We start from the raw sequence: 14101 nt of genomic DNA on the forward strand, positions 1-14101 counted from the left end.
TCTTGTCCCTGCCAGGCCAGCATGATAATTTTAACATGAAATTTTACTATTTACTAGCCAATTTAAGATCAATCATCCTACCACTGATGCAATAAAGACCTGAGCATTTTAGTTATGTGTTGGACATGCTGCACTTCCAAACTAGAAGGGTTGGTATTAAGTATTGTTAGAGTTAGTTTGATCACTAGCCCAGCACCTGGCTTCACAACATATTCTGGCTCAAGTAAGCAAGTTCATATCTAAAGTTGGCCTCATGTACTAATATTATATGTGAAAATATCCATGATGGTCCTTGGATATGAACTGCTTAAATAAGCATAAATACCCTGTGGTTCAATGATAATCTTCTTACCCATTAACAGTCCATACACTTTGTGTGGCATGATGCTCTCCTATGCACCTCACACACTGCAAGTTCCTATTTATTCATGTTACGTACAATCTTACACAGCATGATCACATATCAGTAAGTCCTTCATTTATTGGTATTTCTTGTACAACAGCAAAAAAAATCATGAAACTAACAGACAAATTCTTTGCATATGCTCAGCAAATATTGCAGTATTAAATCAGTTACTTTCAGAACAAAATAGATTTAAAACACACAAGTTTACCTGTTTTGGCATCAATAAGAAACTTGCCATGGTCATTGCCATTTGTGATAGTGTAAAGGATCTGTGCATCGTTAGTGGCATCTTGGGTTAGTGCTGACACACTCAGTATCTCTATGCCTTTGCTCACATTCTCAGGGATGCTGGCAATGTACTCCTTTTGTATGAAGACCGGAATGAACTCTTCAATGCCAATGACTGAAACCACCACATTGACAAATGAAGAGAGTCTCTGTGGAAGGCCATGGTCTGTGGCCTGAATCATCAAGTTAAAAGCTTTCTGCTGTTCCTTGTATAAAGACTTTGCCAGATATATGACACCTGAGAGCTCATCAATGGAGAAATATTCATTTGCCGAGTCCACTAAGGAATATGTGACTTCTGCATTGAGACCTGTTGAGGTGGAAAACAATATTAGGAAAGAATAACCATGATTATCCTAACACAAAGTTTAAGCCTGGCAGATGGAGGACAGCTTGAGAATCTCTTCCATGACTCAGACTCAATCTCTGCAACTCTACAATGAAAAGGTAGCAAATTCACCTTAAGTCACTTGCATCATCATACTATGCTACCAACAACCAATTCTGCAAACCCATTTTATGGCACATTTAATGTACACATACATTAGCATACTCTGGGGAAGAACTAACCCCTTGCTATACATACTCATTCCAAGAGAAAAGTCTTCAGTGTCTGCACATTGTATTGGGCGAACACTAACTCTGTTCATCATACAGGAAAGGACAGTGAATCCTTACCCGTATAACAAACCCTTCATCCACACCTTTCTGCTCACTGAATTATCCTACAAGTTGTAAATCTTGCAGAATTTTGCGTCTGCTAGATGATCTGCTATCAGTTTTGCAGTTAGGGAAATAACATCACACCTCCAGCAACCCCAGAGGTCATTAAGACACTGAGGAGCTTAAACTGAGCTTGATGGAACATGAACTTTGAATGCAATTTGGTTAAACACGAGTTTAGACTCTGCACATTCAATCTGGAGCCGAACTTGTTTCTGAATGTGAAATCACAGGTTTGACAGAGATGAATATTAGTTTTGAATATAGTGAAAACCAAATGTAACAATGCTAAATGAAATATATTAATGATTAGTCAATGCAGAACAGTTCAACTGCAGATTCTTCTTCAAGACTGAAATATTTTTGGTATTTATAATTGGTAAAATAATTAGTATTTTGATGAAATTTGAAAATGTGAATAAGAAGTTTTTTAAAAAATATGAGGAATTGTAAGTGATGTAACAGATTATCACAGACAATCTATGGCACAGTGGTTAGCACTGCTGCCTCACAGCACCAGAGACCTGGGTTTGATTCTAGCCTCGGGTGATTGTCTGTGGAGTTTGAATGTTCTCCCCATGACTGCATGAGTTTCTGTCAGGTGCTCCAGTTTCTTCCCAAAGTCCAAAGAGGAGCAGGTTAGGTGTATTTCCCATGCTAAATTACCGATAGTGTCCAAGGATGTGAAAGTTAGGTGGATTGGCCATGCTAAATTTCCCACAGTGTCCAAGGATGTACAGGTCAGGTGTGTTAGCCATGGGAAATGCAGGGTTACAGGGATAGGGTAGGGGATGGGTCTGAGTGGGATGCTCTTCGGAGGTTTGATGTGGACATGTTGGACTGAATGACCTGTTCCCACACAGTTTCTAAAATAAAAAATGTTTAATGTCTTTGCCTGACTTTTAATTTTCACCTATGAAGTATACTGCACATCTATAATACAGGTTTGTCAGTTCTCTAAGCGGATGCTAGACAACCTGCTAAGTGATCCTACTGTTTTCTTCATTGTCATTGAGTCACAGGGATGTACAGCATGGAAACAGTGCTGGATCCTCTACCTTTTAGTCATTTACATAAATGATTTGGATGCGAGCATAAGTGGTAGAGTTAGTAAGTTTGCAGATGACACCAAAATTGGAGGTGTAGTGGACAGCGAAGAAGGTTACCTCAGATTACAACAGGATCTGGACCAGATGGGCCAATGGGCTTAGAAGTGGCAGATGGAGTTTAATTCAGATAAATGCGAGGTTTAGATTAATTTCCTACAATATGGAAACAGGTCCTTCGGCCCAACAAGTCCAAACCAACCCTCCGAACAGCAACCTACCCAGATATTCCCCTACATTTACCCCTGACTAACGTACCTAACACTACGGGCAATTTAGCATGGCCAATTCACCTGACATGCACATCTTTGGACTGTGGGAAGAAACCGGAGCACCCATACAGACACGGGGAGAATGTGCAAACTCCACACAGACAGTTGTCCGAGGCGGGAATTGAACACGGGTCCCTGGTGCTGTGAGGCAGCAGTGCTAGCCACTGAGCCACCGTGCTGCATTTTGGGAAAGCAAATCTTAACAGGACTTATAAACTTAATGGTAAGGTCCTAGGGAGTGTTGCTGAACAAAGAACTTGGAGTGCAGGTTCACAGCTCCTTGAAAGTGGAGTCGCAGGTCGATAGGATAGTGAAGAAGGCATTTGGTATGCTTTCCTTTATTGGTCAGAGTATTGAGTACAGGAGTTGGGAGGTCATGTTGCGGCTGTACAGGACATTGGTTAGGCCATTATTGGAATATTGCTTGCAATTCTGGTCTCCTTCCTATCGGAAAGATGTTGTGAAACTTGAAAGGGTTCAGAAAAGATTTACAAGGATGTTGCCAGGGTTGGAGGATTTGAGCTATAGGGAGAGGCTGAACAGGCTGGGGCTGTTTTCCCTGGAGCGTCGGAGGCTGAGGGGTGACCTTTTGGAGGTTTATAAAATCATGAGGGACATGGATAGGATAAATAGGCAAGGTATTTTCCCTGGGGTGAGGGAGTCCAGAACTAGAGGGCATAGGTTTGGGGTGAGAGGGGAAAGATGTAAAATGGACCTAAGGGGCAAATGTTTCACACAGAGGGTGGTACGTGTATGGAATGAGCTGCCAGAGGATGTGGTGGAGGCTGGTACAATTGCAACATTTAAAAGGCATCTGGATGGGTATATGAATAGGAAGGGTTTGGATGGATATGGGCCGGGTGCTGGCAGGTGGGACTAGATTAGGTTAGGATATCTAGCAGGCATGGCCGGGTTGGACCGAAGGGTCTGTTTCCATGCTGTACATCTCTATGACTCTATGACTCTCTCTGACAAAATACTTACGAACATCGGGATCTCTGGCATGGACAACTGCCACAGGAGTCTTGACAGTGGTGTTATCGAAGACAGATACTGCATATTGAGTTGCTGAGAATTTGGGAGGATTGTCATTCACATCCTGTAATGTAATGCTTATATCTGCCTCGCAAAATAGGCCACTCCCATCAGATGCTTTTGCAACCAGATTATACACAGCTTGACTCTCACGGTCCAAAATGCCAACTGTCATCAATTCTCCTGAGGCAAGGAACAGAAACAAGAGTTACTAAAATGTAAACTGACATTCAAATCCTTAACAGCTCCCTGATCAGTCAAGTGATTCATCGACTGTCTAAACTGGAACATGCCAAACTGGAAAGTCCATGGTTTAATCACCAGTTGGAGTCGAAGTTAACACATCTGGGTTGGTGTTTGGAATGCTACAATTGGGCTCAGGGAACCTGGGTTATTGAGGATTCTCACTCAACATTACCAACTAACTACCGCTCCTGGAAGTCTGCACCCATGGTTGACAAATAAGAGCAGGACTAGCCTCAGTTTTGATGCTGCTGTGCTTACAAAGACCAGTTGGGCTAAGGGTGTCGGCTCATCCATTAAGAGTAGCCACATGATGAAGTACTCAAGGGTTACCACTACATATTGAAAGACAATGGAAAGAAAACTGAAGAAGAAATCTGGTGATAAACTAGAAAATCTCTTTGGTTAATCTATGTATCATTATCTTTCTTAACAGTCATGGCTTTTGCTGTCTGAGGATTAACTGTATGAATTGGCTTCACTTTGCTCATACTCTTCTCAAATATCTGTCTCTTTTTGCCTTGGGGCAGCTGTCATTATCACTACCCATTTCGGTTGAACAGTAGACACAATTAGAATTGAATAGATTTAAATACAACATGGAAACTCAAAATGAGGGGTCTTATGGCACAGTGGTACTGCCTCTACCCTTTGACCTGGAGGCCCAGCTTCAAGTCTCACTTGCTCCAGAGGTGTATAATAACATTGCTAAACAAGTTGACAAGAAAATACCTCAAAACAATCATCAACACCTTTCGCATTGCATCAAGTAACTATCACAATATTGAAAGACATTCCAGTTGGACTCTGGTCTTTTAACCTTCAGCATTTTCTATGTTTCTAACCCTACACTTTGCTGCTAAATTGTGCTGCGGTCAATGCAGGTGCAAAGTCTGTCCAGCACTCATTAACGACTTGCAAGCCTCTCGGCTGCAGGGTTACATATCAGTTTTTCATTTGTTATGGTTAAATACCATTGTGTTATTTATATATAAACTTTGAACCCAACTGTTTATTTCTTTACCTGTCTGTGGATCAAGTCGAAACTTGTTTGCGCCTGGCCCGTGCAGAGTGTAAGTTATCTGAGCATTGGTGCCAGCGTCTGAGTCTGTTGCAGAAACCTTCAAAATGAACTGACCCCAAGGTGCCCCTTCTGAAACGATTTCAGTGTATGTGAGCTGTGAAAAGAAAGCCGAACATCAAAATGAAATAGATATATGGAAGCAGTGACATATGTTTCAAATGATTATACAGTACTTTTCTACTGAGCGTTGATAAGTATTGTGCCAAATGCACACATCCCACAATGCTTATGCATCTTCAGGGTACGATGGGTATTGAAGCTGGAGGAGGAATTCAGAACACATTGTCCTAGGGGAAGAATGACACCATTGTATTCTCTAGAAGAGCTTACGTAACTCCCGGTGTGTCAAGATTTATCTGGAGATTCAGATTTTGGATAAGGAAATACGTTCATTAATGAAATCTTGAATGTTTTGATGCATTTGCTGCAGTGCAAAGGAGTTAATAGCCAGGAAGTGCTAGCGTTTCTGCTACTCCCGCACCATAACATTGATGGATGTTTGGTTAAATGCGTAGCCATTCTTTATGGTGCAGGATAATTACCTGTTTGCAGTGTGGGCTGTTATCATTAACATCATGAACAAGGACCTCGACTGCTGATTCAGTTATAAACTTGCCATCAGTGGCCGTGATATTTAGAATGTATTTTTCTTTCTCCTCTCGGTCCAGAGCTTCCTTTACATAAACTCGCCACTGGCCTTCAAAGTTCTCAAGAGCAAACTGGCCCAGAGGATCGCCATCTAATGAAACAAATTTGGATTGACACATAATTGAATTTTCTTAATTGTGAAACATTAGACACAATGTCTTAGAATGAGGTGCTGAAGGAGGTCATTCAGCCTTTCATGTCCATGCCAGTGCTTTGCAAGAGTAGTCCACTTAGTCCCTTCTTAGCCCCTTAGCCCTGCAAATCATATCTTGTTGGATAATTATCTAATTATCTAATTCTATCATTAAAACCATGATTGAATTTGCCTCCACCACATTCTCAAGCAATACATTTCAGATCCAACTCTTCTAAACCCTGGTGAATACAGGCCTATTCAACTCAATCTCTCCTCAAATGACAAACCCTGTCATCCAGGAATCAGTCTGGTGAATCTTTGCTGCCCTTCCCCAATGGCAAGTATGTATTTTTTGATATATAAGGAGTCCAAAATTACACACAATGTTTTCGATGTAGTCTCACCAAGGCCCTATGTAGGTCTTTTTTTCAAATCAGGAGATATAGGCTTCATTGACTGGGTTAACACTTATTGCCCATTCCTAAATCCATAATTACCCTTTAGAAGGTTTGGTGAGTTGCCTTCTTGAACCACTGTAGTTCATTTGGTGCAGGTACATCTACGACCCTACAAGGGAGGGAGTTCACGATTTTGTAGTTCCTTGTTCCTGTACTCAAGCCGCTTGCAAAGAAGGTCAACATACCATGTGCCTTTCTAACTGCTTGCTGTACCTGCATGCTTACTTTCAATGACTACATTGCTGTTTCCTGTCACTGAATCAACTTTGTATCCATGCTGCCCCTGTCCTTCTTATTTGACTTCACTATTGTGTGGCACTCTTATCAAATACCATTAAAGAATCCATGCACACCACATTAATGACATTACATCCATTAACCTTTGGTATTACCTCATTAAAGAACTCAATTAAATCAATGATATACAATTTTTCCTTTTAAAGCTTGTGGTTGCTTTCCTTCATGAATCCACATTTGTCCAAGTGACCATTAATTTTACTTCAGATTATCATTTTTGTAAATGCCTTTGACTGCCAAGATGAAAATAACTATCCAATAATTCCTGAACTGATCCTCATTCCCAGTTTTCAAGAAGGGTGTGAAAGAAATATGTGAAATTGTCTCATCCTCTGTTGTTTTATCTAGCTGTTGGAAAGACACCAGGCGGTTTACACAATGGGAGAAACTGAGGACTGCAGATGCTGGAGATCAGAGTCGAGAGTGTAGTACTGAAAAAGCACAGCAGGTCAGGCAGCATCCGAGGAGCAGGAGAATCGATGTTTCAGGCATAAGTCCTTCATCAGGAATGAAGCTTATGCCTGAAACATCGATGCTCCTGCTCCTCAGATGCTGCCTGACTGGCTGTGCTTTTTCAGCACTACACTCTTGACACAGTTTACACAATGGGCAGGTGATCAACTCTGAAAATTGTACCTATTATTTTGATATTGATATAGTTAGAGAGATACATGACCAACATTAATTATTTTAAAAGGTTTATATGGATCCAATATATCTTGAACTTTTTAAACAAAGGACACTTTGCTAATGAAAAGGCACAGAGTACAACAGGAGCAATGTTGCACTTAAAAACTGCAGGGAGCTGGATGGGTTTTACAGCCGGGGGAAACGCATAGAGAGGTCACATGGCAAAAGTTGTGGAATAAGACAACTGCATTTTTTTAAACTTTGAAACACAATTTGTAACTTGTCTAAGTACCTCCCATTGCTCTCTCTCTCTTTCTTCGTGACATCTTTCAGTAAAGTGTGTGAACTGAAATCCAACCAAAAATAATCTTTACCACTTAGGGAGAGTTCCTGAAGGGAATTTTCTTAAAATTTATCCCAACATCTGAAGCAAAGGGAACTCTGACAATTATCACTTTTTGAGAAAGATACCTTAGTGCCAACAACATGTGTGTGTGGAATGACCTTAGGGTCAGATACCCTCCTAATCAGAAAATCGTTTGGGTCAATCTATGACTTATCCTTCTTTCATGAATTTAACTATTACTTGGCCAAAATACTTTAAAGTGAATACTGAAGAATTATTTTCGTTTCTCTTCAAACTTAAGTATGAACATTAAATTTCTTAGAATAATGCATAATATATATGTTATATATTCATAATCCAAACTGTTTGCCAATTATTTTGGCATCTTTGTGTGAGTAGATTTGTTTTGGTAATAAACCAATTATTTGTTGTTCACTAAGGAAACTTGACTGACTTGTTTTAAACCCTGAATGTCTGAGACTATATACTTGGCCATATCATAAAACTTTAAATTTAAATTTAGTTGTAGCCAGGAGAGTGGCACTAGAAAAGTAACCAGTGCACCCTTCCAAGCTCAGTGGTCACAGTATGTTATCTGCCTTCCTAAACATCAATATCTAAATGAATACATTATACCAAAGACCTACCTGTAATGTAGCAGGTAGCATGTCGATTGGATTCTGAAATATCAGCATCCACCATAGTAAGAACAACAACCACTTCCCCAGGTTTGCTGTCTTCGTTGACTGTAGCCTTGTAGATGTTGCTTGTGAACTGTGGAGAATTGTCATTTTCATCAGTTACCTCAACTTCTATGATGGCAGTTGAGGACATTTGGACTTTTCCTCCATGATCAAACGCCACCACGGCAAACTTGTAACTGTTCTTTGTTTCACAGTCCAGTTCCTTCAAGGTTGTCAGCCACCCACTGTCTCCATCGATGGCAAAAACATTGGTAACATCATCAAATTCATTAGACAAGCGATAGGTAACATGTCCATTCGTTCCTGTGTCCTGGTCATTGGCAGTCACCTGTATGATTGTGGTCCCTACTGGCATGTTTTCTGGGATGAAGGCTCTATAAGGATTTGCCTCAAATATAGGTTGGTTATCATTGACATCCTTTACCTGGATGCTGATAGACACTGAAGAAGCAACCTCTAAATCTCCATGGAAACACTGAGCAATTACATCAATTTTGTACCATTTGGTCTTTTCATGGTCTATGTTCTTCCCAATTTTCAATGTTCCAGTGTTTTGATCAAGGGTAAATACTCCACCTTTGTTACTTTCATCAGTATTTCCCTTTACCAGACTGTAAATAACTGGTTGGTCAGCTTCTGCTGTGATTACACCAATTTCTGACCCCGCTGGAAGATCCTCTGAGGCTGAGAAAGTGTACAGTGGTTCAGAGAATCGTGGAATTGATAGGTCAGGCGGGATAACTTTGACAAGAACAGGAACGCAGGAATCCTGCTGTGGAGAGCCCCCATCTTGTGCTTTCACGTAATAAGTAAACGAGTTGTTCTCCAACCCAATCAGACTCTCCTTGATTGTGATAAATCCAGTAAGAGGATTTATCTCCAATATATCTTCAACTCTGTCTTCACTGGAGACAACAGAATAGCTGACATCTGCGTTCATTCCTTCATCTGCATCAATAGCTATGATCTGGATTACCGGAGCACCCTTAAGAGTGCTGGCAGGAACATGAATTTTGTATTCAGCGGCTTGGAATTGAGGTGCATTGTCATTCTCATCAGTCAATATAATATTCACAGTGCAAAAATCCACTTTACCACCTCCATCTTTTGCCATCACTTTAACAGCAATTACCTTTTCTGTTGAATTTTCACGGTCCAATTTCTGTGACGTTAAAATACGACCATGATTGTCGATGCTAAATTTCTCTCTGGCTAACTTATTTATGATTGTATAGTCAATGTGGCCATATGGACCAGAGTCTCTGTCGACGGCTTTCAGCTCAATTACATGTGTCCCCACCTCAGCATTTTCAGCAAGCTCAATCTCATACATGTTTTGATCAAATATGGGCTTGAATTTATTTGTCTTCGAAGTTCTTATCTGAACTGGTATAGATCGCCTGAAAACCCGGTCTGAAACAGACACGTTTAAGTGATAATTTGATTCTAATATTTTCTTACAAGAATTGGACACAGAAATGATTCCGGATTTTGTTCCAATTATAAAATGTCTTTGTTCATTTCCTTCTGTGATGATGTACTCCAGTTTATCAATATCTATGCTGTCTGGATCTCTTGCCTGCACTCGTATAACAAAATGGCCACATGTAGCCACTTCACTTATAGTAGTCTCATACTGATTCTGGCGAAACGTAGGTGGGTTATCGTTGAAATCTGAAATGTTCACATTCAGGAGCACATCACTACTTAATGGTGGAATACCGTTATCTATAGCCCTGATTGTGAGGCTATAATGTTGGGTCTTTTCATAATCCAGTGTACGTGCTGTTGTGACAAGGCCGTTTCTAGTATCAATATGGAAGTATTCTGAACTATTAGTAATAGCTGTAAATTGATAGCTGATAACTTTATTCCTTCCAGAATCGGCATCACTTGCACTGACCTGTACCACAGAGGTACCGATAACTGAGGCCTCAGATAATGTTGAACCATAGACCTTTTCGGTAAACATGGGAGGGTTGTCATTAACATCTTCAACTTCAATATCAACAATTGCTTCTGCATAAGATCCAATCACTGAATCTGTGGCCCGCACAGTCAGCACATGCTTTGTTAGGTCTTCATAATCCAACGCATCAATCACGTTCAGAACCCCAGCCTTAAATTCAATAGAGAAGAGATGCAGTGCTCTCTGTGTGACAATGTTGTAGATCACACGGAATCCTGATGGGTTGCTAGCATGCACATGAAGAATTGGTGTGTTCGGAGAGATGTTTTCAGGGACGCTGATTCTGTAGTACGGTTTTTCAAATCTTGGGGTTATTTTATCCCTGACAGTGATAACAACTTCAGTCTGTGCATAAAGCGGAGGATCTCCTCTGTCTTGAGCTATAACAGATAATGTATATTTATCTGCTGCATCAGAATCAAGATGCTCACTGAGAGAAATGTCCCCAAGGTAGGGATCAATCCAGAAGTATTTATAATGATCAACAAGGCTGTAATGGATGACTGCATTTTCTCCAGTGTCCTTATCTTCAGCAGTAACTTGATAGATAACATCACCTGGTTCTGCATCATCTTGGACTGTTGCCAGGTATGGTAAATGGACAAAATTTGGTGCATTGTCATTAATGTCCTCAACAGTAATTTTAACTAATGTATGTGCAACTCTGGGAGGATTACGCAGATCACGTGCCTCAACAACAAATTCATATTCTTCCTGTTCTTCACGGTCACATGCCATTGCAGTGGTTTGAAAAGCGCCAGATGTTTCAATTATTCTAAACCTTTTATCTGGATTTAATATATAGTAAAATATAGGTTCATTCAGCTGATTTCCAAATGCTTTCACAATACCTAAAGTTTCTGTGAGTGTAGTATTTTCCAACACTGAAAACATGTGCAAGCTCTGAGCAAATGTTAGGCCACTTTCCTTTAAAATTGACACTTTTATCTTTACTATTGCAGTACCTTTTAGCATCCCATCAGATGCTCTGACCGTCAGTTCAAACTGGCCTTTAAGACTGGCTGCATCTTGAACTGAAATTAAGCCAGTAGAAGAATCAATACTGAATGTCTCCTGGTTATTTCCGTCGACTATACTGTATGTGATTTTTGAGAAACTGTCAGAGTCTGCATCTACGGCTTTCACTGTGAGAACGTCAGTCCCATTGTGAGCAGGTATCAGCAAAATTGATTCATATAATTCTTTCTCAAACCTTGGAGGACAGTCATTAACATCCATCACCATCACAGTGATACTTGCTACTTCTGCTGCAAACAGAGTTGGCTGCCCACAGTCATGTACCCTAACTGTGAGATGAAAGATGGAGGTGGCTTCATGGTCAATAACAACAGCGGTGCTAATGGTTCCAATGTTGGAATCAATGGAAAAATACTTCAACATATCAGATTCCATGATTTGATACACCAACATGCCATTGGCACCTGTGTCTTGATCAGTCGCTTTAACTACTAGGGGTGAGTTTTTCTCATCCAGAACAATACTGTTGACAGGAGAATTCTCATTGATTCTGCCAATATACTGAGACTGAACAAGGATGGGTGGGTTGTCATTTTCATCTATAACATTTATTGACACCAAAAGACTGTTGTACAGTCCAGTCATGCTGGTACCTTGAATTTTCAATTTGTAAGCTGAATTTTTCTCAAAATCCAGCTCCTTATGAAGAGATATCACACCAGAGTATGGGTTGATGTGAAATGTGTCATCTATGTTTCCAGCTTTAATTTCATAAGTCACTGCTGATTGGCTGGTTGCAGTTACCATGACAACTGATGATCCAATACTAGTTGCTTCGCTGATTTCTTCATAATACTCCTTCAACAGAAACTTGGGAGGTGAATAATCAGAAATCATAACAACAATTTCAACCGTGGCAAGTGTACTGAGTTGAGGATAACCTTGATCCTGGGCTTTCACTGTTAAATCATAGGATCCTTTAACTGCTTGGTCTAGCTTCTTAGCCACGGTTATCTTGCCTGAAACGGGATCAATATTGAACATATTGCCACTGTTACCTGAAAAACACATGGGAAGAAGGTTTTTCCTTTACATGTACTTGAAAAATGACTGTGTCTAGGTTTATGGTGTGAAAACTTATCTATACTTAAATGAAAATATGATTCTTAACAATGGCATTATTGAACAATTTCTGAATTCGCTCAATGATTCATTGCTGTAGCTTCATAATAAGTGTGCCTGTTAAGTCTAGCTTTCATACATCTTGATTGAAATGCCACACAATGAGTTGGTGAGGAAAAAGTGGCACTTTTGATTTATTATGATGCACACAACCAACGACACACACTTTGCAATTGACTGATGACATGTTCAGCAATTGTCTCAGTTTTAGTTAAAATGGATAAAGAATTGTGCACTACGAAATGTTGTGCATTGTTAAAAGTGCTAAATGCCATTTTTGTTAGATTCTTTGTTGAGTTGCTGTGTTCAACTCAAGATGTAGAAAAGAAAGGCTTGCATTTATGGAGCATCTTCCACAATTACAGTGCCCCAAAGCTCAAAAAAGCACTTTTGAAGTGTGGTATCTGTTTGGATGGGTTTGCAAAGCAGTTGGATGCCAACAGCGTGGGCTCAATTCCAATCACCGGGCAAGGTTACCATGAAGGACTGTCCTTCTCAATTTCTCCTCTCAGCTGAGGAATGTTGGCCTTTAGGTTAAATCAGCACCAGTTGAGTCTTTGTCTCTAATGAGAGGGGCAGCCCTATGGTCTGGCAAGACTACAGCAACTTGACCTTGATCTTTTAGCCATGATGTGGAGAAGCCAGTGTTGGACTGGGGTGGACAAAGTTAAAAATCACACAACACCAGGTTATAGTCCAACAGGTCTATTTGGAACCATTAGCTTTCGGAGTGCTGCTCCTTCATCAGGTAGCTGTGGAGCAGGATCATAAGACACAGAATTTGTAGCAAAAGATTACAATGTCATGCAACTGAAATTATATGTTCAACAAACCTAGATTGCAGTTAAGTCTTTCATCTTTTAGAATGGGTTCCAGGTTTTGGTTCATTAATGTGTAAATCCCAGAATCGCTTGAGAATGTGACTTAAATGAAGTTGATGTAAAATGAGTAATGTGGTCAGATGAGGGAAAGTGGTGATAGTATTAAATTCAAGGAAAAGCCATACAAATTGGACAAAAAATAAAGCAATAGGACTGAGGACTGGCAGCAGTTTAGATTTCAGCAAAGGTAGGCAACAAGACTGATTGGGTGGCAGGGGGGACAGTAGAGCATGAGAGTAAGCATGCAGGGATCATAAAAATCGAGAGTAAAAACTTCTATAGGTATGTGAAGAGAAAAAAAATTAATAAAGACAAGTGCAGGTCCCTTTCAGTCAGAAACTGAATTTATAATGGGGAACAAAGAGATGGCAGACCAATTAAATACATTCTTTAGTTCTATCTTCACAAGTGAAGACACAAATAACATAATGAAAATATGAGGGAAACATAAGGCTTAATTGGAAGGAAAAATGAAACTAGTATCAGTGAAATGGTGTTAGGAATCTAATGGGATTAAAGGCAGATAAATCCCCAGGGCCATCCCAGAATACATAAGGAAGTGGCCCTAGAATTAGCTGATGTGCTAGTGTCTTAGTCATAGAGTCACATAGTGCAGAAACAGACTGTTTGGTCCAACTCTTCCATGTCAACCTAGTTTCCTAAACTAAACTAGCCCCACTTGCCTGCACTTTGCCCATATCCCTCTAAATCGTTC

The 14101-nt window shown here is 40.2% G+C and overlaps 1 protein-coding gene across 2 annotated transcripts in view; it reads right to left on the minus strand.

The window, feature by feature from the left end:
• Nucleotides 1-14101, minus strand: part of LOC122556511 (protocadherin Fat 1-like) — a 161416-nt gene that overhangs the window by 28477 nt on the left and 118838 nt on the right. For both annotated transcript variants that reach the window (XM_043703233.2, XM_087995195.1), the window contains exons 10-14: nucleotides 8320-12381; nucleotides 5700-5896; nucleotides 5098-5251; nucleotides 3780-4013; nucleotides 615-1004 (exon numbers count right to left, since the gene is read on the minus strand). In XM_043703233.2, coding sequence (XP_043559168.2) covers nucleotides 615-1004; nucleotides 3780-4013; nucleotides 5098-5251; nucleotides 5700-5896; nucleotides 8320-12381 — 5037 coding nt within the window. The remainder of the gene's footprint in view (nucleotides 1-614; nucleotides 1005-3779; nucleotides 4014-5097; nucleotides 5252-5699; nucleotides 5897-8319; nucleotides 12382-14101) is intronic.

Source organism: Chiloscyllium plagiosum, unplaced genomic scaffold (assembly GCF_037043375.1).
Source record: "Chiloscyllium plagiosum isolate Xiang-an unplaced genomic scaffold, Cpla_swu_hap1 HiC_scaffold_16, whole genome shotgun sequence".
Lineage (NCBI taxonomy): Eukaryota > Metazoa > Chordata > Chondrichthyes > Orectolobiformes > Hemiscylliidae > Chiloscyllium > Chiloscyllium plagiosum.